Raw genomic sequence first — 27,611 nt, forward strand, 5'->3', positions numbered from 1 at the left:
AACTAAATAATGTTATTGTATGTGATATATATATATAATATCTATTATAAATTATTAAATAAAATTATCTCTAACGAAATTTATATAATATATCAATATTATATTGATTGTTATAGTTTAGATCATTGACCCTTTTATTTTTGTAATTATTCTTTTGTCTTTTTTTTTCAAATTTTCTTCTTCTTCTTCTTCTTTCTATCCTGATAAAAAAAAATTCGATTTAATAGCAGTCACACAAACTGGAACGATAAATTTGAACCGGATCGTGAGAATGGAAACGGCTCGATGTTTGGTGGGGAGTCTTCGATAGAAAGCGGTTAGCAGCGACGAGGGGGTTGAAACTACCACCTTTCGTCAGCTGTCTTCCACGAAGCAGCCAGTACGCGTCGTGGCTCGGCCACGTGCTTTTCGTGCTTTTCATACCACTCTACGTCAATCGGTTGTTATTGTTGTCCCTCTTTTATCGTTAAATGAAACAAAAATTGTTAACTTTTTATTATTATTTTTTATTATTTATTATTATTTTTATTATTATTTATTATTTATTTTATTATTATTATTATTATTATTATTATTATTATTATTATTATTATTCGTTAAATTGATTTGTTTCATCGTTGTTCGTTTATTACCGTTAACTTTCATTATTATTTTTATGTTGTTTTCTTTTTTTTATTCTTCTTCTTCTTTATATCAATCAACGAATGTAACATTCTTCATTAAGTTCAATATTCAACATGTTGTTGAAAATTAATCTATGGGCTTTTTGTGCGTAGGAAAAATTCGATGGAATTTTTACATAATCGTCATGTTAACCATCGTAATCGTTCGATCATCGTAACCACGTGGCACTCAAGGATCAATCGATTAATTTAACGCGGACTTGAGTGGTGAGTTATTAGCTTAGAGTGAAACAAAATAATGTTATTGACATATATATATAATATTATATCTATTACAAATTATTGAGTAAGATTATCTAACGAAATTTACAAATATATTATTTATTATATCTAAAAATGATATCTATAATAACATCGATTATTATTATTTTTTCTAATAAATTTTAAACTTTAATTATATCACTTATAATCGTAATATATACAATCTATTATATAACGAGCAAATCATTAATTATAATTAATAAATAAATGTTTTATACAGGTTGAAAGGTATGTTAAGAAAATTAAGTAATTTTACGTTAGTTAATGTTTTAAACTTTAATAAAGCTTGTAGCAAAAGGGAAGCTTATATGATTATCGTGTTAATAGAATTGCATATAAAGTAATTCAACGAGAGAGAGAGAGAGAGAGAGAGAGAGAGAGAGAAAGAAGCTTAACACCATAGTTGCATAATTTTTGCACGTAAGTTTAATATCAAGATCGTTATGAGATAAAATTTTTTACTACCCATCCGAGTCATTCGAATTCTCACGAGTATTTATCGAAAAATTAAATGTGAGTCTGCTATCTTTAACAAAGTAAAGAAATAAAAAAAAGTTCTAAACAAAATTCGATCGAGAGTCCAATTCGTTTAAAGCAAGATGAATTTCAACTATTTTTTTTTTTTTAAAGAAGAAGTATTGCTCTTCGTTTTTCTAGAAAAAATAATAATACGTATGGTATCCACTTTTGTAATTAAAACGTTCCAGTTTCATAGTGAACTGAAACGTTTCGGTAAAAAAGTATTTCCGTAAAGTTTACGTGATTTTGAGCGATGGAAAAAAGCAATCTTTTTAATTTAAGAAAATTAAACAATTAGTCGTATAAGAGATATTATATTATAATATAGGCATACAATGTTTGGCAAACTAGTTTCATTTCGTAAATTTTATTTCTTATTGGAAAATTATTTTCTTCTTCTTTTTCTTCTTATCCTTATTCCATTTCATTTATTCATTGAGAAATACATCGCCGTTATTTTGTGAAATCCCGTTACCGATCTCGCACAACCTTTCTCACGAGATAATTAATTTTCCATTATGAAAAGTACCCTTTGTACCAAATCTTATGAGAAAGTATAGAAATTTTTAATACGAGGATTGAATGCACAATGTAATGTCTTTTTTTGTATTAATTGTATTAACAAATTGTCATGCATGATTATTTACAATTTTCCTTTTATGAAGGAATCACAGGTTTGTTATACGTTTTTATACGTTAGCTTGATTACATTACGATATTATTTTCGATTTGCATCAAAAGAAGAGCAGCAAACAATTACTCGTTTCTTATTGTTTGTATCAGGAACCAAAATTCGTCGAAGTGTTTCAATACCGTTTTTAAAATCTTCGATGAATTTTAATCATTAATACAACTTTCAAAAATAAAAAAACGAATTATGTAATTAGTCGTTGTTATTCTTTGGTATCAATGTAAAGCGAAACACGTTACGATAAAGAAAATGCAATAAATCTAACATGTTCAAATTTTTATAGTCGTAATTAGAAGGAAAAAATATAAACGTTAATATTTGACCATACAAAAAAATATTTTCATTGCATTACGGATAATTATTGATTTATTAGGTTGAACGAAAGGTTCGAATCGATTTGAAAAAAAAATATAATTTATGTATAATTAAAAATATATAAATTTATATAATTATAATTATATTTATGTAGCAAAATGATTACATATTTATATATAACACATACATACAATAAAATGTCCAACGTTGTCTCTTGTACATAAGAAGATTTTTTTCCTTTATCAGTGTTTTACACGTACTGAAATTCCTGACAAATAACAATACAAAACAACCATACTCTTGGTAAAGGTCATCTGATGGTCAAAATGTTATATATCATTGAATTTGTTTTTTTAGAAGGTATAAGAATATTCTAATATAAATATGCAGTCTTATTTAAAAAAAATATGATAATCTTGATATCTCGCAAAAAATGACCTTGAAAAAAAAATTCGACCTTTCATTATATCGGCGCCTTAGAATAGAATAATTTTTTCTTCTGACATTTTTTTTTATCGTACGTAATAAACGAAATATTTTAGGTGGTCGAATTAGACGAAAGATATATATATACATATAGATATACAATTATTACTTTTATTTTTATCTTCGTTTATGCTTACCTTGTTAGAATTTATTTTTCTATTAAAAGAAGATGTAAAAACAAAATCTGATGCCAAGGATCGAGATCTATGTAGTTCTAAGTCAAGAGTTAAATTATCATGAAACATATAGGCGTATACGTGAGGTAAAAAAAAAAAAAAGAGAAAAAAAAAATATCGAAAAAGTTATGCATTAAGAGCTTTGTTTTATCTCTTCTTTTAAAGATCGTTGAGCATTCAGCACGGTAATGGTAAATACAACCACTCGACATCGCCGTTTTTAAATTGTAGGGCACCATTAAAAAGGGTGTAGGTTAACGAGAATCGCCTGCAATAATTTTCTTCTGCGTCTTTCTATTTTTTTTTCTCTCTCTCTTTTTTTCTCTTTTTTTTTTCACATTACCACAAGCCACTTACAATATCGGTCAGCTCGTTGATACGAGCACTCGGACAACGCTTCAAAAGATTTGAAGAAACTTATTTTTCATCCTAAAGCTAAGTGATAATAACACGAAATGCAAATGAACATTCGAATGAACATGAAGTACCATTAGACTTCTGTATAACGCGGTTAATGCGTTACACGTTATAAGAAATTTGTTTTTATTAGAAAATTTGTCCGGTAATATAATATTATACAATTTTATTTATTTTCTTTACTTTCCTTGAAATAATGCACCATTTTTTTCCTCGCAAAATATGCGTTACACATATTAATGTCAAAAAAAAAAAAGAAAAATACTATCTTTCCCGGAAACTATCTCGTTGATAGTGTAATAATAAACAAATAAAACCAAGAAAATAAGAAAAAAAAATCGATAACAAAATATAACGATCAATTGAAGAAAATATAATTTGTCAATGGAAGAAATGACTTCATTTTAAGATAATATTATTTAACACGTTGATACAAGAGAAATCATGTTAAATAAATAAATAATAATAGCATAATCTTCGAGACGCGTTACTAGAAATTCGTAGTTGCATGAACTCGTGTTCGTCTATTCATTATAAATTACACGTAGTTCTTCTATCTCTTAGTTTGTCTATAAAATAGTTAATAATAAATAAGAACAAAAAAAAGGAATATTTTATTATTGTTAGGTTGTAGTATACTAAATAACGAGCTTACGGTTAAAGGGTAAAAATGATTAGATTGAGAATTAATGAATAAATAAAAAGACGATGGTACTGCCTTTATTCGAGTAGGGAAACACATCGAGTGGATTTAGTATATCTTGAGGCGTTAACCTGTTTCACAAGTTTTTTCTTTTTCTTCTTTTTTTTTCCGTTTTCCCGATGGATTTACTCGAAAAGTTGACGTGAATAATGTTGCTAGATTTTTCTTTCCATTCATTCGTGGGAAACAACAACGAAAGAAAATCAGAATGAAATAAGTGTAAGAAAATGGGAGATATAGAGGGGTGGGGGGGGTTATGGATAGGGAAGAAAATGAAGGGTGTTGTCACACGGCCAAATGGTTTCTTCTACGCACGTGTAATTGAAATCGACTGAAGGACGAGGATAAATTGAAAGTCTGACAACGCAAAGAAAACGCTAGAATTGCTTTAGTTCTTTTCAAAGACACCAAAAGTAAAAGTTTCTTCATCTTCTTTTTTTATTTCTTCTTCTTCTTCTTCTTCTTCTTCTTCTTCTTCTTCTTCTTTTTCTTCTTCTTCTTTATATTCGTATTCTACACGATACATCGTCGTTCAAATTCTACAACTGTTCTTCTTGAACAAACTCGCTAACTTCGAGTTCCTTATCACTCGACAAAATTGTATTAACTGTTACTTCATTTAATACTGATTTATTTCAATGATACATTATTATTTTATACTAAAGAAATAATAGTCTGTCGATAAGATATTAATTATCTTAACGAACGCTATATATCAACCAGCCAGTTTTCATTGCTTTTTTTTTTCTTTTATTAATACTCTACGTAAAATGTTTGTAATATAAATTTTTATAAAAAATTAATAAACTCGAAATACACACGTTACGTCATTTTAATAATACGATCTAGGAATTTTTAGTAAATTCGCAAGAACAATTACAAATCTAATTAATTACTTTCCTGTTGTTTTTCGTTTTTTTTTTTTTATATAAGATAGAAACTGTCATTAGGATCAATTGGTTAAGAAACACTAGTACAAGTGATCAAATCGAGAATTAAATCTGATTGATTCAGGAAGCTTACGTAATATCAAATTTTGTAAAGTATTCAATTTGAAATTTGTATCTCGCTATGTCATACCAAAAAATAATTCGACACTACTTAGAACATTAAGGTAAAAAATTAACAGAGAGAATATATCGTATTTCGCTAGGAAAGCGTAAAAAATAAAAGAGTAGAAGAAATAGGAGGAAGAGAATGACTACGTGTAAGCGTTTAACGAAAACTTCAACACGTTGGATAAAAAGAAAACGCCACAGGGTAAATCGATAAACACCGAAAAGCTTTAAATAAGTAGAAAAATGTTTCGCATTTTTCGAAGACATCCGTCCGGCCTAAGTTAAAAAAAAAAAAGGAAAAAGAAAAGAAAAAAGAAAAGAAAAAATCCTTAAAATGTTTCTTCAAACCTATAACTCACAGTTAACAAAGGATAAAGTCGTTTATTCTTCAGAAAAATGTATATAGCTATCTATAAGACTCTTGACTCGTTTTATTCTCGATATTCACTCGTATATATATTTATCTTCCGACTATGTAGGATATTTTTTAGTAACCTCAAGAAAAAGCAGCATGCATTATGATATTCTTATCGTAATATCATTTATAAAAGTTATCAAAATATCTTTTTACAATCAATCAAATAATTTTCTATTCCTTACTTTTCAAAATTACAGATAGAGAGACAAAAATATACTATTTATAATTATATAATAAGAAGTATTTATCAAGACTCCATGCTGACAAGATAATTCCAATTTATATAACGAATATAAGACAATGATTTTAAAACGTAAAATAATATTGACGCAATTCGAATACGAAAAAACGAAACTGTCATGGATATACAGTCGTTAATTTGTTTTTCACATAAAAAGAAAAAAAAATGTATATATGTATATATATATAAACGAATAAAATATTAATTTTTGTTTAAAAAGTACTCCCACTTCCACTGTTATTAGGTTTACAATCTCTGTCGACTTCAGGATTTGATAATTCTATGTCAATGTTTTCGATATTTCCAGACATCTGCTCACAATTCATTCTAACGTCTTCCAAGTTATCGTTCGGTAGTTCCTCTATTTCTAACTGTTGCTGTTCATTTTGATTTTGATTGTAGTTAGAACGCTGCAGGACACGATTTCGCGAGGATGATCGTTTTCTTGATCTGATCTTTGCACTTTGCCCCTTGTGTTCTTGCTTAATCGGTGACCTCTTTCTTTCTGGAGACGAAGAGCAATCGTCGTCTTTAAGAAAAGAAAAAAACAAATTTCTTAAACAATCGTTAATCCAGCTAACAAAATAAAAATATCTTTATGGAGAATCTTAACTGACCTCGGGAATAAAATGTATTATTTGAATTAGCCGATTTATCGTATAAATTATCGTCGGAAATATCTGAATCATAATTAGAAATCTTCTCGTAAGAATGATCGTTAGATCGTAATAAATCGTTTTCCATTATTTCGGACATTTTCTTTTCGATAAATTGTTTACGTCTAACGGGTAACGTCCAATCGTCGTTTTCCTCTTCCCTTCCACCTGTTTTTCGTCTTTGCTTTAACTTTTGTCTAACTTTTTCCTTTGGTTCTGGACATTTCCGGCGATGAGTGCATTCTCTGTTTCTACTTGCAATCCCTTTATTACGACGTGTTTGTTTGCTAGTTTGTTTTTTGCTTAACAACGGAAGAACATCAAACATTCAAACGATCGAAATAAAAGATGTAGACAAATTTTAATGTAATATTGAATTTTTCTGATTAAAATGATCAAAAAATATACGAAAGTTATACCTATTGGTATTTTTAATAGATCTTGTAGATCTTTCGGTTGATTCGTTTGATAATTTATCGGTTAAACCATCGGTAAATTTGGAATCTTCTGTCACGGATTGTTGAACGGATTTCGGATTTATGCTGAGTAAAATCTTATATCTTCCTCCTCTGTGTCGTAGCAAACTAGCATTGACTGCATGTTTCAATGCACGACGAACCTGTTAACAAATTTTCTTAAGATAATATTTATAACTAGATATCTTTGGATCTATCTTTCTGTTTCTTTTTTTTTTACATATTGGTATTTTTTTATTATCTTGTATCTTTTTTCTTTTTACCTGCATCGTAAGATTCCTAAAAGATCCATTCGAATTTTGGTGAACAAAATCAATGATGTCCCGTACGGTAGAACCTTTCCTGTCTGACAGATTTTCAACCGCATCGAGGACAACGCTCATTAGCAACGGATTCGACGGTCGTACCATAATTTTTATTTGTTTACGTCACTTTTTATCAACGATTATAATAACGAGAATCTTAAGATCTTGTTTTTAAATTTTGTTCGTATTTATCATCGAACGAGCGAGCATTCCTTTCGTCCCGGCATCAAATAATTATCGTTCATTCGTATGCCATCTGTCAATAATTTGTTTTTTTTTCTTTTTTTGTTTAATCTGTAAATGAAAAATTAGTTTTATTCGAAACTGTTCGAACCACGAATTTAAATAATATTCTATCCGGAAAGTCATTAACAACGATCACCGAACCAACATTTGTTGTTTCTTCACGTTGCCTGGCATTTTTAAAATGAAGTTGCAGTTTTCTCAATGACTACAACTTCGTATCCTCTCTTTTTAAATTTATTTTTTTTTTTTTATCTAAATCATACCCTTTCGTCGTCAAATAGATAATATATACATACCTATAACTTGTAAATCGTAATCCTCATCAAATTCAAAATTTAAAATTGACCTAAGCACAAATTAGAACTTCCTGTAACTTCTAATTGGACACTTTATGCGTTTACTCGTGTATCTGTTCCGTTGTTTGCATTAAACTATACAACTCTAAGACCAACCTTGTTACATCCATGTGCAAATTGCATTTCTGTCTATACCGAGTGGTGTTCAATAATTATTATTATTTAATAATATACAATATCCGTTATTTTTGATATTATGAAAAATTAGCGAGAAACATATCTGTTAGTAAAAAAAGAAAGAAACAGAAAAATATTTTTCAACGTCATCGGTATTTATAAATATAAGCCTACGATATTTTTATGCAAAAAATGTCTGATAATTCTTGCTACCGTAACGAGATATAATTTTTTCTTTTTGGTCGAAGAGAGAAAAAAATTTCAAAGGAAAGATATTAATGGCGCAAAATAGACTACATATTCACGATAATATTTTTATCTTAAGTACAATAATATATGTGCATGTACTTGAGAAAGTTTTGCATGAGATAGCAGATGAAATAGATGATGGTTATGGTATAAGGAATCAATTCACATTAAAAAAGAAAAAAAGCAAAAATAGAAACAAATTAAAGAATTCAATTAAATATTAAAATAATAATACCAATGATTATAAAATCTTATAAATAGTAATTTTGCGAGATAATTCTTTCAATCGTTTTATTTGTTCCTTAAAAACGTATAATTTTGTTCTCACAGTAATATTTCCATAAAACCAAAAAATAACTATCAATTAATATTAATATTTATTGAAGTAATTAATAGCATTTATGACTACGATTTGATTCTGCAAATACGTTTTACCAAAGTAATCTTCTATCGAATATGTAGAAAAAATAAACAAAACTGTCATTCGTAAAAACAGCAATTATAGATATTGTTCTCGAAACATCACGAGGACCCTTTAAATACACTTACCCACACATGTGACTATATTCCTAACTAACTAAACGTTTGTGTTAACATGCGTGATATTTGCTAGTAAGATACCTCATTATCTTTACAACGTACCGTTTTGCAAAATTTTTTTTTATTCTGTTTATTTCTATTACTATTTCTTAAACGATAATTCGTTTTCGACTAATTGTAAGTCTTTCAATGAAATATAAACTAACGTAGAATACAGTTCCTACGCTGTTTGTTCAATTAAATCTTTCTCTTAAATAAATAAAATATTTAACACGTTCATTCATTGGCGCTGTTTGATACGGTTGTCCGTACGAAAGTAGACATAATTTGTTAAGGAAACAGTATATAGTCGTATGTATATATGTAGTAGAGATCGTAATACGCTGTTTGTCCGGAAAATTGAATTTCGAGATAGAACGGCAAAGTGACACAGGACTCACGCACACGCAGAAAATCGGTTTCACGCTTACAAAGAGAACCTTATTCGATCGGTCTTTCCCCTTTTCCCCCCAGGATACTCGTGTCATCAGCATGTCATTCATAGATTCGTTAATGAACTTTCACAGATACGTTGAACTGCATTCTTTTCTTTTTGTTCTTTTTCTCTTATTTTCTGCACCACGTTCCATCCAATTAAATGTAATCAGTGTTCAATACCGATAATCTTTCGATTCGCAGCGATCTTTTGATATCTGCTAAAGGTTTTTTTTTTTTTAAAAACATTGACTAATTTATTCCCATACAAACAATGTACATATTGTGACCAACAAATAAATATTTGTTAATACAAATTAATAAATCAAGGGCTAATCATATCCCTTTGGCTTCTAACTTGAAGATTAATGATTAACTTTTCTTCATAAATGAAAAAAAAAGGATCTTATTTTTTACGTATATTTGAATAATATTAAATAATATATATTGATTGTAAATTTTGTTAAAGTAAAATAACGACGTGTGGACAATCTTTATAATTTATTTTTTTTTTGAGGGGGGAAGGGTACAATTTATGCAAAAACATTTTACTTATGTCCATGCAATATATTATATTTAAAAAGACTGTGCCGCAATTTCAAATAAATCGAATCAAAACTCTAATAGAAATCGTACAGACAAGTATGAGAAAAATAAGTTTAAAATTTTGTTAACTGATCAAATCACTATGTTATACTACGAATATTTTGATGAATAAAAATGAATCATTTAAACAACAAAAATGTATTTTTTTCAAACTTCAAAGATAGTGTTACTATTTTTAAGTGTATCGTTGGATATTATAATATACATATATGATAACTAATAAAACAATTTATAATATATAAACATTATATATTAAAACGTTTCTCTTCTCACGTTTTAATTCTAGGGTATCGAGAATACGAACGATTAGGACGAATTAATGATCCGTTCAAGACATTGTCGTGGGAAGATTCGGTCCCAGGACATCATGAAGCAACGAGTCCTACTCGCCTTTGCCAATGTTATCACTTCTTTCGCTTCATTTCTGTAAGTTAAACACTGATAATTGGAAAATCGCATTGTTCGATTCACCGTTTGTTTGTTTCTTTCAAAAGTACCTAAGACAATTTATAGTATTTTTTCGTGCTACAAACACATTAACTTTAGTCACGAAATAATCGACAAAACGTTCAATCGTTCGTTCGTGCAATTACCACCTGTCTGTATTTATTTAAGAAATAGCGCATAGAAAATGTATTACGGTGAGATATAAATAATATAACAATTTCAAAGAACAAACTTAAAAAAGTAAATAATAGTACAAACGGTTTAAGTAACATAAGTATGAAAGTTGAAACTAAATATTTGTCATTTTTAATAACTTCCGTTATTACGTCTCGTCATGATTGGCGAGCTATTATTTTGTAATTATTTAATAGCCATCATTTTTCTTATTAACCGTCCAACTGTAATGGTCTAATTTGATTTTAACAATGGGTTAGAAAATAATGTCACGTACGTCGGTATTCAAGTATGTTAGAACAAAGAGGCCAACAAAATTTGTTTTTCTCTTTTACAGTGTAACGACGAGTGCAAAAACATCAATGAGACAAAGAACGCAAAGTAACAATCATAGCAACATCAGTGAGTTACTCGACAATCTTCTTCGTGGTTACGACAACAGCGTGAGACCGGATTTTGGTGGGCCACCAGCGACGGTAGAAGTTGACATTATGGTCCGTAGCATGGGTCCAATCTCTGAAGTCGACATGGTAGGTCTTATCATTGGTAATAAGAAATTAACAAAAATTGCGAAAGAAAAAAAAAATAAATTTTCGAAATAGAGTTTTTATATGGAAATACGTATTTCGTTTACAGACGTACTCGATGGATTGTTACTTTCGACAATCTTGGGTAGACAGACGTTTAGCATTTCAAGGTGGCAAGGAAACACTCGCTCTCAGCATATCAATGCTGGCAAAAATTTGGAAACCTGACACGTACTTTTATAATGGCAAACAGAGCTATCTACACACCATCACTAGTCCAAACAAATTCGTTAGACTTTATAAAGATGGAAGGGTGCTTTATAGTTCGCGGTAAGTATTATCTAAATTATCGATAGACAACAAAATTTACTTTATTTATTAATTAATCTATTAGCGTATAATATGAAAGAGAGAGAGAGATAGAGAGAGAGAGAGAGAGTACGCGAATCGCGAGATAACGAAATAAAGAGAAAGAAAGAATAAGAGTAAGGTGATAATAAAAGACTTGAGGAATATCTTCGCCGCACTCATTCTTATTATTCTTTTGTCACTCGTTGTTTGCAGATGAAAGGATCTAACAAAGCTAGATGAATTTTTTGCCTGTGTAGATTTTTTAGCGCAAAGTACTAACCACCCCCTCCCTTCCCCCTACCCGCCCTCGCTCAATCTCTTCGAAATATTCTCGTAGTAGTAGTAGTAATAGTAGTAGTAGTAGTATCTCTTAGGTGGCATAATATACATGACATGCCCCGGGCCGAGGGTAGCCCGAGAATCAAGGGTTAATTCTGGCGTGCACAATGGAGCCGATTCAGAAGACTAGGTCAAGAGAAAGGGAATGGTTTAACAAAGAGGAAACATACATCGTTCGTTCTTTCGTTCTTTCGTTCGTTCGTTCGTTCGTTCGTTCGTTCGTTCGTTCGTCCGTCCCTCGAATCCGTGGACTCTCTTTTTTTCCCCCGTATTTGTATTTGACTTATCCGCTAATTCCACGTTGAAATAACGCTCCCGTAGCTGCTTCGAACAGAGACCATTGAAAAATTCAAGGACACTCTTTACTCTTCGAATATCGAATGCTGACGAGGTTAAACACCCGATCTTTATTCGTCCCGGTAGATAGTCCAAAATGATTCCCTTTATATAATATATTTTTATCTCTCTTTTTTTGTTCCCCTTACCCCCTACCTCCTAACCTCTCCCCCCATTCCCACCCCCTTACGCTACTTTTTTCTTTCTTTTTACTTTTATCGGTAGGTATACGTACTTTTTTCTCGCTAAATTAAAAACATTGTCGATAGAAAAAGGTGAAATGATATTTGACGAGCTCAATCATTTGGAATAGACAAAAAATCTCTTTCTCTCTCTCACTTTCTCACGCTGGGAACACCTGCGTCGCATACGTTACGCTTGTTGAAGCACAACCATCATCGGATTCACTGTCAGTGGATATCACGTCCAGTGTACTATTTACACCGCACTTTATTAGCCACTGTAGTACTGTACTGCGAACTGACCTAGTCGAACCGTCTAAATAACGAATAACCCTTTCAGAGAAAATTCAATGAAATTCGGTTTGGGAAGTCGTAAAGAAGAAAGTCGATCTTCCCTAAAATGTCAACGTTAATATTACTTTCTATCCTAGCATCAAATGAGACGTTTCATCAAATGCGAGGGAACGTGCAATACGTTTAGCAAACATTTACGAAATTTCGTCGACTTTCTATTCGTTCGTTCGTAGTAGTTGGTACTTGCAAAAGGTTGTGCAATTTGCGTAGAGACGTAGTCTACAATTATGTATAAATTTTAACGGGAAAAATTTCTCTTTTACGACACTTATTTTCAAATATTTTCATCTAACGGATATATTTGAACGGGGTTACCACTATTTCTTTTTCTTTTTAACAACACGAAAAGAAAATCTTTCGACCTTCCTCCCTGCCCCCTCCCACCGGTGGGCTAAAAGATGAAAAGAAGATACTCGTAAATTCGTATTCTCGTACACACGTTCGTAAAAATCAATTGAAAATAAATCAAAATAAAGTGAACCTATATATATAGCTCTACGTCGGACGTGAACATATTATATACGAAAGAACAAAGAATAAAAAGGGCATGAATAGTTTCGAGTTAAAGGACAGGTTGAGAACACGTTGTAACGTGGGAAAATGTTTCCTCCCCCCCAACCTTTTCTTCCTTGATTCTTTTCTTTATCGTATCTTTCTACAAATGGGTTTGTATCGTATACTCAACGATACAAGGACCAAGGCATTCTTGTCCAGGTACGTACGTATGTACTTTTAGTTTCAAACGGAAAGACAGTCGACCCCATTTTACGACCCCGTCTTTCCCTCAAGCGCACTTGCCCGTATCACTTTACGCGCCTTTTGATTTCGATTTCTCACCAAGATGTCTCGGAGATTTTCAAACAAGATATATCATACATTTCGTATCACTTTTCTACACGCGTACACGCGCACACATATTTATTCTATCTACCACGAATAATTTTAAACAATTCATAAAACGTTAGAATATCTAACGAAATTGGCTGACGATTTTGAAAGTCTTGAATTTATTTAATATTGAACGTTATTTGAATAACAATTAATAGTGTAAGGTCAACTAAACACAACAAATATATTCGCAGATACGTGATACGCATATGAATATACATATAAAGTATCACAAATGTTGTTTTTTTCGAACGGAAATATTAGACATTATTTTTTATCGCTGCATCGTCGAGAGGTCATCAATTTTTAACAGCACTTGTAAACAGAAATTCATATCTTGAAATTAAATAGAAAATATTGTCGTTCTATTAATAAATTAATATTGATTTTTTCGTCCTGTTAGTTATCTGTTCTTTTTTTTATTTCACGATAAAACGATATGTTTTAAATCCATCACAGACGATTCTCGTATAATATTGATTTCGAAATCGATCTTTGGAATCTTACTCACTTACGATACTTTTCTTTTTAAAGATAAACAAATGAAACATTGAAATAAATAACATTATTGATACGAGAACTACTAGTATCGTTCAATTTGATCCAAAAAACTAAGATAAAAGATATTCTTAATTAAACAACAAATTGGACTCTATATTTCATTCCTCTTATACGCGACGAATAATCTTTTATATTATGTATGCAATAAAAAATAAATTATTTCTAGCTAAAAATGTATTTTTAAGTCATTAAATGTTTTTTTATTACTTCTTTCAATACACCAATTCATGACTTACGATATACTTAAACTCAAGATGTTAGAGAAAACTGCTATCTTTATCAATAATTTTGTTTAATATTGTGAACATCTTGTGAAACGTTTACGAAAAATATAATACTATCTACTAATAAGAAATAATAATATCAGCATGCATACGCAGTATGAACAATCCTTTGACTTTCTTTTTTTATTTTTCCCGATAATCGTGATTTAATGTTTGATCTTCGAGAAAGATCGTAAAGATTAAAATGCTATTACCAGAGCGTAAGCCATTAATCGTTCATCGTTTGACCAGTTTCACCGAGATTCTCTCCGCATAATCAGAAATTCCAATAGTCTATGAAAGGTACGGTATAAATTACATCAGTTTACTTCCTTGAATGACATTCGACGTAAACTCGAATAAAAACAATGCTTTTTTGACAAAAGTTTCATTAGATATTTTTCGTTTAGAAATAAATAAAAAAAGAAGAAGAAAAAAAAGAATAATAAAATTAAAGAAATAGATTATTAAAATAAAAAAAAAAATAAAAAAAAAAATAGTTGAGTAACGATCGAGGTGGGGGAAGAGAGGGGGGTGAAGAAATCTAATCGATGCGAAGTATTTATATGATATTTGTTAAAAATAAAATTAGATATATTTTCAATGAAAATAAAGAAAAGCATTGATTTTACCATATTCATTTGGCATCACTCTCATTTTCCCCGACGGAATAGAATTAAATGCATTGCTATCTGTCAGGGATAATCTCTCGCGTCTTCGTGGATTTTCCAAGCCCCTAAAATCTCTGAAGGCTATCTTGCCAAAATCCATGATTTTAGATTCTGCCTACGTGGTACGTGGGAATGTTACAGGGATCGTACAGTAACGGACGCGGTAGAATAATCCGGGACACTGGACCCGAAGTAATTTTAGAATTTGATGGTATCTCTATGTTAATCGAGTTCGTTATTTTCATGCAAACGAGACACCTTGCTAGCCTCGCGTGCGTACCAACCTCGTAAATAATAACGACGCGATATCAAATGCACTTGCTATCCTCCTATCGAGTACACTCTCTCTCTCTCTCTCTCTCTTTATTTTACTTTCCGCTTTCATCGGGAGAAAATTCTATCACATATAATGCGAAATCACCGTTCATTTGTATCATCAAATATGACGTCGATTTACGTCGATGTATATTAAAAAAAAAAAAAAAAAAAAAAGAAAAAAAATAAATAAATATTTTACCACACAACATCTACGAATGATTATGCTAGTACATCGCTCGTACGTGAGATATTACGGGTGAAAATATTTTCGTATGAAAATATTATCCCTCCCCCGAGAAATCGATCATTAACCCTGTAAAATTTTGAAATGAACCTTTTTTACGGTCTAAGGAAAATTTGTTTACTACCGAATATGTATATGTATGTATATGTTACCGAAAATATATCTCTAGAAAAAAAATGTTATTTTTTTATATCAATTATTACGCGAACTCTTTTCTGAATAATCATAAATCATCCCGAACGATGTTCCAAAACTAGATATATAGAAGGAGACGCGTTTTAGGGCATGGTACCAAAACTAGCATGAAAAATCGAATTCTCCGGTGTTCAGCATCAAGAGATAAGGATCGACCCGGATGTAATTCGGGATGGATACTTCTATATCTATATCTATATGTATATATGCATTCGGGTTCAGTAAATCCATAGGATCTCTCTCTATCTGCGACTCGGAATGTGTGTACACTTCACGCTCCAAGTGATTCATACCTTCTAACGTGGAATTGCAGTACCTTCTGACGTCGAAAATGTCGAATGAAAGAGAAAGAGAAGGGGGTAGAGATGGAGAAGGAGGTGGTGGAAAGGGGGGAAGGGAAAAGACGACATCGGTTTTCCCCGAGTATAGGTACACTTCAAAATCCACAAGCAATTTACGCTCCCTTTTTCGCACAACGTTCTTCCTTCTTCTTCTTCTTCTTCTTCTTCCTCCCTTTTTTCGATTTTTTTCTTTTTATTATCTCCGATGTTTCCTAACACGTGGGATCGTATTTTCGAAAAAAAAAAGAAGGAAGAAGAAAAAGAAGAAGAAGAAGAAGAAAAAAAGAAGTGGAGAAGTACACTTCCCTTAACATCGTCGAAGTTATTTCGTCGAAGAAGAGAAGGGTTTCGTCGAATTAAAGAACATGATTGGCAATCTTCCCCTTTTGCTATCACCGTTCTCAAGTCAGTCCTTTTTTAAGACCTTGACTTCCTTTCCCATTCTCAACGTCCTCTAATAAATTCCTACGCTAAACGGATACCACATAAGATTTGATCTCGGTACCGCATAAATGGGCTGTCAAAAAGTAACTCTGAAAAGAAGGAAAAAAAATAAAAGAAAACGCCGGGAAGACTTCGAACCCGAGTGTTTCGTTAATCTAACGCGAAACATTTGGAAGATACGATAAAGTAATAATATATATGTATCATTTAAACGAAAGAGAAATAAGGGGGAAGAAAAAAAGATAAAAGTAGAGGAGGAGTGAGAGAGACCGAGAAATAATTCTATTTATCTTTACCATTTTACTTTTCCATAAAACAATAATAAATATATTTGATTAAAATCCGCTTAAAAGGTGGAGGTTACAAAACTTTGACGTTTTTTGATGAAACTATCGCAAAAATATTTTTTGTTTTCATTATCATTCAATATACGACGTGTACATTGATGAATATATTGAAATAAATATTATTTGTATGATATTAAATATTGACGAAAAGATATAAGTTGTTTTGCGTCGATAAATAAATATTTCTTATACTTGAAAATCGCATAAAAAAAAAATTTGTCTTTTTAGGTTAGTTTTTCCGAGTACCAAGATGGTGTAACAACCCCTTTAAGATAATCTCATTAATTCGGCACGAGTAAACGAAATAAATAAAAAAGTAGTATCGCTTTATAAAAATGATTCGTTTAATATTCTTAAAGAACTACTACTATAACAACAACAAGAAAAAGGACAAAAGGATATATTAGTGAAATTAGTATTCATTGATGATGAGGTACATAAAACGATATAAAAAGGTACGACATAAGATCCAGAGAAGCAACTTCACTTGTTACGGTCGAGAGAACTTGTCAGACCCTTTTGATCTTTCAAAGGGAACTAGCTCCTCTTTTCGAGAGAGAACCGTTTCCGGTTTCTGGGCTGACAATTAAGTCGAACCTTCGCTTCTCTAATCGGTTCTTAATCTACCCTTGAATGCTGCTCGTCAAAAATATATTTCTTAAGAAAGACTTGTTCAAAAAAAATAATCCTGATTAATCTAAAATTTAATTTAACCTGCATATATTTAAACCGAAAAAAAAGGAAAATTTAACCCTAAATCCAAGCAAAATGGTTTTTACTAACGCCGTGAGTGGGAGGATTTTTTTCAATTTTATTGTTATTTAAAAAAATCTGATAAAATTTATTAGTACTCTTTTTAAAGTTTCTAATATATTGTGTAAGAGTTTATTTTGTTATTTAACATTTTCATTTAAAATAAAAAGTAATTATTCAAACGTAGTAGCACTGGCCCCGAAAAAATTTACGTTACCGATGGAGGGTTTAAAAAAAGTCGAATTCAACGTAATTAAATGAGTGTATAGGTGAGATCTACTACCCCTATTCTTCGTTCACATAATGATAGAAAAGAAGAAAATAAGAGGAAAGAAATTAAGCGAGGCATGAATGGGCTAGCGTGAGCTTGGTGAGAAACACAAAGTAAGGTAAAGAAAAAAGGATAGAGTGGGGTAGGACAAAAGGGTGTGAATTGAAAGTAAAAAACGAAATATGACGCCAAATATATATATATACTTGAAATATATGAAAAAGAAAGAAAGAAATAAGGAACAATCACGGGTTGGTCCTTGGCAAAATATCTTTTTGCCTTTGCGGTCTTCATCCGCAGGCTCTTTTTTAAAAACCTGAAATAAAGCACTTTCAAGTGGTTTATTAAGTACGAAAGAGAAAAATAAAGGTAGAAGTGGAAGAGAAAAAGGTAAAGAAACAAATGGGATAAAAACATTTTCAACGAAAGTAAATTTTTGTTTAATTAATTATAATGACATTAGAAAAGAAATATTGTGTAATTAAAAAAGATTAAGGGATAAAGGGTAGGAAAGATAAGAACACGATACGCGTATCTCGATTGGATACATATACCTACATAATCGCGAGATCTAGTGAACGCTATGTTACGGAAGAGGTATTCTTATCAGGAAAGAGCGTGCGAGATGAGAACGTTGGAAACTGCAAATCAAGTGATCGAGCTACTTCACGAGCGTGATGGATCCGATTAATCACGGATCGTCCGTCCCTCTTTCGGTTCTAACTATCTTACCATCGTTGAAGTTAAACTATGCCATGCAGTACTACGATAACTTGATCAATTTCGAAATCCAGATCTTCGTTATCTACTTAGCACCTAACTAACTTTCACGTTTCTGCGAACTGCGTGTAACATCTTCTAACCAGTAATCCATAAACTATCATTGCAAAATTATACAAGTTCAAACGATTCTGATGATACTCGTCTACTCCGATAGAAATGAATCGATAGAAATGTTTTTTCATTTGTTTCGCAGACTCACGATCAAAGCTGGATGTCCGATGAACCTCGAAGATTTTCCCATGGATACGCAAAGATGTCCATTGAAATTTGGCAGTTGTAAGTTGACAAGATCGAATACCGTTTCACACATCAAACATTTTCTATCTAACTTTTTCTATTCTCCCGTACCCCTTTCTTTCTCCGTTTAAAATCGAGACAAAATTTAATGTCATAAGCTACTTTTTTTTTATACTTGCTAACCGATGAAAAATGTTTTAATTAATTACCATTCCATAACAAAGTATGTATCTCGCGTGCAAAAAGTTTTAGCACGTGAAGCGCATAGATGCATGAAGAACTATGAAGAGAAATATACTCTCGTTTTCTTGTGTTTTTTTTTTCTTTTTCTTTCTTTCTTTTTATCTTGCTCAAAGTCTAATGAGAAGTAAGATGAGAGGAGGAGGAGAAAGGAGATGAAAAAAAAATATAATAAAATAAAATAAAAAAGAAGGAGGAGAGGAAGAAAGAGAACGTACTTCTCCGGTGAACTCATTTATAATCTCCTCGTAAGGAGATCTCGATGCTAGTTTGTCTCGAATAAGGTAAGAAGAGCCAGATTTATTTCCCCCTTGGAGCAGCTCTAATGTAAAACAAAAATAAAAAAAAAAGAACTAACTAACTAACATAAGAGAAAAAGACTAAATAAAAATTTAAGTCCTTCTACGAGAAGGAAAGTGATCGATCGATCTCGTTCATTCTTTTTTCCTCAACGTCTAAATTCTTTCTTTTTTATTTTTATTTTTCTCTCTCGTTCTCTCTCTCTCTCTCTCTCTCTCTTTCTCTTTCTTTTTAGTTGGATACACAACTCGCGATGTCATCTACAAATGGAACAGCGATAGACAAGTTGCCATAGCGGAAGACATGAAGCTATCCCAATTCGATTTAGTCGCAAATCCTACTGCGAATCACTCGACAACTCCGGCTCTGTCTCATGGTGAGTAGAAAATCTAATCAACTCAATCGAATCTAATTATAAGAACTGAGTTGCCCGGAAAGTTCATACCGACTTAAATTATATAAATATATATATATATATATTCGATTAAAATTTTTAATATATTAGATTGCGTGAAAGTTATCTGCGAAAGTTAACGGAAACTCCGCGCCGCGCTATCTACATTAAAACGGCGGAAACTTATTTGTACACCTAATATTTATGATACGATACTAAAAAAAAAAAAATAAAATACTCAACGGAGTTGCTCATCCAAACTAATAATTCCGGAGCCCGCGTATTTTTAAACGCGCCAATAAGCTTTTAGTACAACGTATGCAAGCACTTCTTGAAATCGCATTTGTATATTCTTTAAATATTGCTATATATTATTTTTCTTTACACATTGGATCTCGATCCCTTCGATCTAATTATTTGTTTATACGTCGATACGAGCGTAGGAGAAAAAATTCATAGACGAGATATCTCGTAAACCGATCTCAACACTCGGTTTCAATTTTCCTGACAACCCCAAAACGTACAGAATGTCTCAAATTTAGACGACCAAACTTAGACGGTCGTCAAATTTAAGCGACAAACTTTGGTCGTCTAAGTTTGGGACACCCTGTACGTATTTTTATCTGCGTGTATTTTTAGAACGATTAACCCATTTGCACCCGTAAGCGTAATAACCTGCGAACTATGACTGCCACTTATCACTGAGCGCGGAATAATTCGCGCGCGTCTTGTTTCAGCGGTAGGTAAAATATTCAAGGTACATCGCCAACAAAATTCTACCTATTTTATTTTTGTAACACAACGGTATTTCTAATTGAAATTAAATATTGTTAAAACAATTTCGATTCAATAGCTTGAAATTAAAATCAATAGTCGATCGAATGTTTTTCTAACTTATAAATCGTGCAATTAATTATAACAATGTCTAATATAAATTGTAAATACTAATGTAAGTCAAAAAAATGGAACAAATTTATTTTACGATTTGACTTGATAATATAAATAATAGTAATATGAGATAAATCATATTCGGATGAACCAAAAATTCGTGCGTTTTTAAACCTGTCAACTGGATATGACGAAATATTCCGTCAAACACGAATTACTCTACTGCAATAGACACGACGAAATTTTTCGTCATGGAATGATGATATTACTTATAATTATGAAACAAAAAAGTCCCCATTGTGAAACGAGTTGAATAAAAATTTATTCCCACACGATTAACAGGTTAATTAATTAATATAAATAATAATAATAAATTAAAATTAATTTTTAATTAATATTTCATTTGCATATAAAGTAATTTTATTGACTTCAAAAAATTGCACTATCTGAAACAACACAATAAACGCACGAACTTTTGGTTCACCTTAATAAAATATATATTTTTAAACAAATCTTTTTTTTTTCGCTTAGTTCACTGTCACGATTAACGATAGTGGATTTAATTGCGAATTCGAAGCAATATGATGTAAATGGATTAAGAAATTGAAAGAAAGTCATTGTCGTGAAAATTCACGAGATATACTCATTGATGATATTTTTGTCTTCTACAATTCTCTTACTTATTAAAAACTCCAAAACGGAAATACTTGATAAAAATAGCCTCAATTAAATCGCTAGACATGTGAAAGAGACAGAAAAATAAAAAATGCAAAAAGAAGAAGAAGAAGAAAAGACGTGAACTCTTCTTCCGTAACATTGCCATAACATCGTTCCCTTCTCTTCTTCTTTATTCTGCAATCTAATATCCGGCACTCGTAGAGACTCCATCTCTAACTTTCCTTCTTCTTGAATAGCTAGTAAGCAAGCGAATGACGATGAAGGTAATTGAGTAATCTCCTTTTCCCTTTCCCTCTCTCTTCCTCTTTCTTTCTTCTCTACTATTTCGTTAGAGAATATCGTTCTTCCTACATTCCTTATAATACAAAATTCACACGTTGATTGAGATATCAAGATTGATTATTTTCTTACAATTTTTATAAATTTTCCATCGCCATGAAATTTCATTGATATCTCATCAACAACAAAATGATCATATTAACGCGAAAAATATATACCAATTGATTGTTGTAATTCGAATTAAATGTTGATTCAAAATTGATTCTATACATTTAATATACGTATATACATTTCTTTATAAGAATCGTATAGACTAGATAAGAATTATAACAATTTTCGTCGGTGAGACTCTCATTTAAAAGATGTACATATATATATATATATATATACAAACTATGTATGCGAGATAAGTACTTTGCAAACAAACTCGTCCTGCAGAGAATCACACAATGCGACTCCTCTCCTTCGTTGTCCACATTTTCCTCGAAATAGTTCGATGTCTGATGTATTGTGTCGTAGCATCCTCGGCAACTTGCCAATTCAACATCGAACGCGAAATATTAAAACGTGTGTTTAACGATTTACCTTTGGATTTTAGCGGAATACTCAATGCTATTGGTATATTTTCACCTGCAAAGACACATGGGTAACTTTTTAATACAAGTTTATGGGCCTTGCATACTTCTGGTAGTACTCTCTTGGGTTTCATTTTGGTTGAATAGAGAAGCTACAGCTGATCGAGTATCCCTTGGTACGGTATCATACTTACAATAAAATGTTTAATTATTTACTAACGATTTTCGTGCAAAGGAAGACATTTTTTTGTTTGTCTTTGCAGGTATTACAACTGTCCTGACGATGACCTTTTTAGGATTAGAAGCTAGGACAGATTTACCTAAAGTACCCTATCCTACTGCCTTGGACTTTTTCGTCTTTCTTTCATTCGCCTTCATTTTTGCCACGATCATTCAATTCGCTGTAGTACACTACTTCACTAAATATGGTTCGGGAGAGTGTTATTTCAGCTCTGATTTAAGCGACACCGAAAGCAGTTCCAGCGAAAACGAGGAAATCTCGCGGTCACCGTCCAAACACGGAACGGTACGTGTATTTTTTCTCTCTCTCTTTTTTCTCTCTTTCTTTTTCATTTATATTAACGAAATAAAAAGATAGCTCTTCCTTGTATTACAGTGTGTCCCAAAAGTCGCATTTTTACGAAATAAAATAAATATAAAAAAATCAATATTGATTTATTAATATTGTATTACTGCAACATTATGTTTTTTCATTTCGAGATGTGAATCCTCTCGGTTACGGTGTTATTAAAAAGAAATATGGACCGTCGCTCATCTGTCAAACAAAAAACAAACAAAAATATGTATAATTTTTTTTTCGTTTTCAGCAAAACTTTTGGAACAACTCGTGTGTGCGAATTTTTTTAATTTAAAGTAACGTTTAAAATATAATTCGTCCTATAACGTTCGTATAAAAGACGTACTCGTACCACTTACGAGTGATGTATTATTTATCGATTTGAAAACGTAGACAAATATCTCTGTTTCTCTCGGGAGACGCGACACGATCCCACAAAGATGTTTCGAGTAGAGTTTGAAAGCATAGAGAGAATAAAAAAAAGAAAAAAGAAATAAAGAAAAAAGAGGGAAAAAAAAAGAAAATAACTGGACGAATTTTATGAAAATCTCGAGGCACCCGTTCCCGTTATTTGGCAAGTTTTCATATTGATATATATACATATATGTATATATATCGAAGCGAGCCCAATTCTAGTATCACTCGTAAAAGTTGCGATTGAAATCGCTCTTTTTGCTAAAACCGCGAAACGTTTCGTACAATGGCAACAAATATCGGGCCGTTAATGAGAATGAATATTCGAAGAGAGAGAGAGAGAGAGAGAGAGAGAGAGATTAACGATTAATTCAAATCGCAACAAAAAATCGATAAAAATAGAGTTATACTTATAGATTTTGAATAGATGCAATTGTTTATTTCAGAATCGTCGTCAACAAAATTCGGGTAATTCGATTCCTGGAAGTAGTAGAAATTTCACAGTTAACGGTGATGGTTATATTGAGGTAATACCATTGTCTGTAATTCCTGATCGAGAACGAACTATCAGCCATTGGCAGCTACCATGTGTTTCTTGTTCTCCATCGGTGAGCCATCATCGTCGAGGGAATCCTCATCATCAAACGGTTCCAACTCCGACGCCAATACCAATACCACAGGCTCAGTCTCAGTCTCAAGCAAAACCTCAACAACCTCAATCTCAAGCTCAAGCTCAACCTGGGCAAGCGGCCCAGTCACAGCCTAGAAAATCTTCCTCCCTTGAAAGGATCAATTCGCCTAGTAAAAAAATTCCTCCAAGAAGAAGACGTAGACGTACGCCAAGATATAATTCGGTTTCGAAAATCGATCGTGCCAGTCGCGTCGTATTTCCATTATTTTTTCTCGCTATAAATCTATTCTATTGGTACGCTTATCTTTCTAGAAGCGAACGTATCAATTATTATAATTCAAATCCCAATGGAGCGTGATAAGACGAGAAGGAGCGTACGTTCGCTCCAATTTTTCTCAATCGTTACCGATCTCGCGAGATATGTAAAACAGGAGAATCGAATAGTAGAATCTCTCTTGATAATACGATTAACATAAGTTTTAGAATCATAAATGGTTTACCGAAAAGTGTTCCTCTAATAATATATATATATATATGTAAATACGTATAACCCGTTAATGTGAATTATTAATAATTTTAGTCGCATCGTTCTCCTTCTTTCGTTTAATACGAGAGCTAATCGGAACACCCGAACTTTTTGACCTCGATATCGTCTAATCGTTGTCGAGTATTCCGTTAAAAAATAAGTGCTTGTATATACATATATATGCTTTTCTGAACTTGACCTCAAACTTAAGAGCCTTTAACATCTAAGAAATATGAATGTAATTCTATCAGAACAAAAAAAAAAAAGCTCGTATTAAGATTTACTTATTATATTTAAATTGAATTATATCTAGTAAGCAAAAATTGATACTATATTATTAAGAACTTGTTGAAAAATAATTTTAATATTGCAAGGCACAAATATATAATCGTTTTTAATTATTTTAGTTATTACTTATAATAAGTTATTTTTACTTTAGCAATAGTAACGGATGAACTATCAATTTTTTTATTTATCTATAATAAATACATTTAATGAGGTTTCGAAAGAGCTCATAAATCTTAGCATCAAATGTTAAAAGCTATAACAAACTTTATTGACATGTTTGCTATGCTATTAGGATTATTTTGTCGCATTCATCAAAGAGAAAATTATCTTTTAAGCTAATACGACTAGCATGTATTTCACATTGAAAAATTATACGTGTGTCGTTCATCTATTATAGTCTTAAATGTCTCCGTCAAAGTATTACGTTAAATAGTAAATAAACAATATCCATGTGGCCCTATTTCTTCGTAATACAATACGTATACAATCATGCTTTATATTTAAAAGTTACATAAAATATTGGAAAAATGATAACAAAATATAGTAAATTAGTTTTTATTGTGCGTAGATTAAAATATTAATGAAATTAATATACAAAGATATTAATTTATTCTATTCAGATCTGTTCATTTTTGAAAACCTATACATATATACTTTCTAAACACACTACTGATTCATACTATTCATACATATCATTCAACATATTATTAATGTTTTTTTATATCAGAAGAAAAATAAGATCAATTTATTTTACGATAATAAAAATTGTTTACATCTATTTGTGCGCCAACGGACGCGTAAACGTTTAGTTCGTTACTACTGATACTGACACTTTACTGTTTCTTTTTTTAAATTCTTTTACAATATAACTTTACTAATATAGCGAAACGAAAAATCAGTTACAAAAAACAATACACATATGATGGAACTATAGTGAAAGATGTAAACAAAATAAAGATACCTGTACATGTTCACAATATATAAAGCATGTAATTTGATCATAAATTATTGTAAATTAACATTAACTGTTTTTAATCCAACAGTTATTATCAATTACTTGATAACAAACTAATTACATCTGACAACTGATCAGTATAATAATCAGGTATCACAAGATCATCTTTTGTTTGCTCCGATTCAGTGACAGATTCTATATCAGATTTTGTGGTCACGCCTGATAATACAAGTAATGTCTTGAAACCACAACGTTTTCCAAGAAGAATATCAGTTTGAAGACTGAAATGATTAAATTATTTTACTTATGTTTTTCAAATCAAATTAATCGAGTATTTTTCTTAATACTTACTTATCACCGATCATCAATGTTCTTTCAGGATTTAAGTTATATGTTTTTATAATATATTCACTTAAAAATGTCTCTGGTTTCCCAATCATTATAGCAGATCTATTGCTAGCGGTTTCGATAGTTCTTATAAAGCAACCGCTACCTATATAAAGGTATAAAAAACGTATAAAGCTTAATTTGTTTTATACATAGATAAAGAAATTAATAAAGGATGCATATTATAATATTGCCTGGGAATTTATTTGTATTTGGAGAAGGTCTATCTGTATCACAATTAGTTCCAATAAAATGGACATTAGGATCTGCTAAATAAGTAGTAGCTTTCAAAAGTTTTGGATAGCTGAAATACTTATCAAAACCGACAATCACAGCACCTACATCTGGATCTGGTTTAAATTTCTTTACTAAATCCAATTCATCTCCTTCCATAGCATCAGGCTAAATAGTATTATGATATATTGTATATATATATATATATATAAATATTATACTATGTTTTAGCATTCAACTGCCATACCTAATATTTATAATAACTTACTCCGACACCAATATGCTTGATATTTACTTCTTCCAATTCCTTGCCAATTGCAAGACTTCCAACTATGTAAACTTTTTTATTAAATTGTTTTTCTTTAAGATATACTGCTGCTAAAAATGACGTACATACTATCTTATCCTAAAAAGAAAGATTTTTATTAAATAAAATGGAAAATAAACAACAAATAAACCATTCAAAGGTCAAGGAAATTACCAATACTACAACTCACACATGAATTCTTAACTTTTTTTGACACTTAGAGGGTTAAATGGCAACAATTGTAATAGTGGTTGAATAATAAATGATATGACAATGTATATAACTTCATCAATTTTCTCTACTTGTTGCTTTGTGAAGTTAATCGATTTGGCAAATGAGAGACTTACACATAGGACATTAAAATAATTGACAAAAACATATAAAAATAATTGATGAATAAAATAAAAATATCATATTATTAACAATACTCACTGGGGTTACTTCAAAACCAAGTTTTTTGCATTTTTCCACAAATTCAGGTCTCGTTCTTGTATTATTATTGGTTATATAAAAAAATTTTTTCCCCGATTCTTTAAATTTATTTACAGCTTCAGGTGATCCTGGTACAACCTCGTTTTCTCTCCATAGAACACCTGAAATAATTTTTATTATTTAGCTATTAAAATAATAAATATATTAAGCCATATATACAATTACTTACCATCACAATCAGATAAAACAACGTCAATAGAATTCAAAAAGGTTTGAAATGTTTCTTTAGATAACGATGACAAACGTTTAGCCGACATCGTAAATGCACCTATATTTCAATATTTAAATGGAATGAAATTGATTTCTACTACGTAAAGACATATGATTCTTCTCTAAAGATTTTCACTACAATAAACTGAAATCATAAACTATCAGCTTTACTAGATGCAGAGCATTGGCAAATTGGCTGTGCTGTTAACATTACGTA

General features: G+C 31.1%; 2 protein-coding genes across 2 annotated transcripts; one reads left to right on the forward strand and one right to left on the reverse strand.

Annotated features, from left to right (window-relative positions):
- The first annotated feature begins 358 nt into the window (after nucleotides 1-358).
- On the forward strand, nucleotides 359-25,788 carry LOC122517248 (gamma-aminobutyric acid receptor alpha-like). The gene is made up of 11 exons (XM_043635689.1): nucleotides 359-439; nucleotides 777-890; nucleotides 10,280-10,419; nucleotides 10,952-11,144; nucleotides 11,251-11,471; nucleotides 18,976-19,058; nucleotides 19,795-19,935; nucleotides 22,397-22,549; nucleotides 22,637-22,899; nucleotides 23,811-23,972; nucleotides 24,126-25,788. Exons 3-11 carry the CDS (start codon nucleotides 10,313-10,315, stop codon nucleotides 24,351-24,353), a joined length of 1,551 nt encoding a protein of 516 aa, XP_043491624.1. The 5' UTR covers nucleotides 359-439; nucleotides 777-890; nucleotides 10,280-10,312; the 3' UTR covers nucleotides 24,354-25,788.
- On the reverse strand, nucleotides 25,533-27,611 carry LOC122517235 (glycerol-3-phosphate phosphatase-like). Its single transcript, XM_043635686.1, has 6 exons — nucleotides 27,354-27,611; nucleotides 27,125-27,285; nucleotides 26,654-26,791; nucleotides 26,346-26,553; nucleotides 26,116-26,257; nucleotides 25,533-26,045 (listed from the first exon to the last, which is right to left on the reverse strand). The coding sequence occupies exons 1-6, from the start codon at nucleotides 27,439-27,441 to the stop codon at nucleotides 25,859-25,861; spliced, it is 924 nt and encodes a 307-aa protein (XP_043491621.1). The 5' UTR covers nucleotides 27,442-27,611; the 3' UTR covers nucleotides 25,533-25,858.

The sequence above is a fragment of the Polistes fuscatus genome, unplaced genomic scaffold (assembly GCF_010416935.1).
Source record: "Polistes fuscatus isolate 324 unplaced genomic scaffold, CU_Pfus_HIC Scaffold1, whole genome shotgun sequence".
NCBI classification, from domain to species: Eukaryota; Metazoa; Arthropoda; class Insecta; order Hymenoptera; family Vespidae; genus Polistes; species Polistes fuscatus.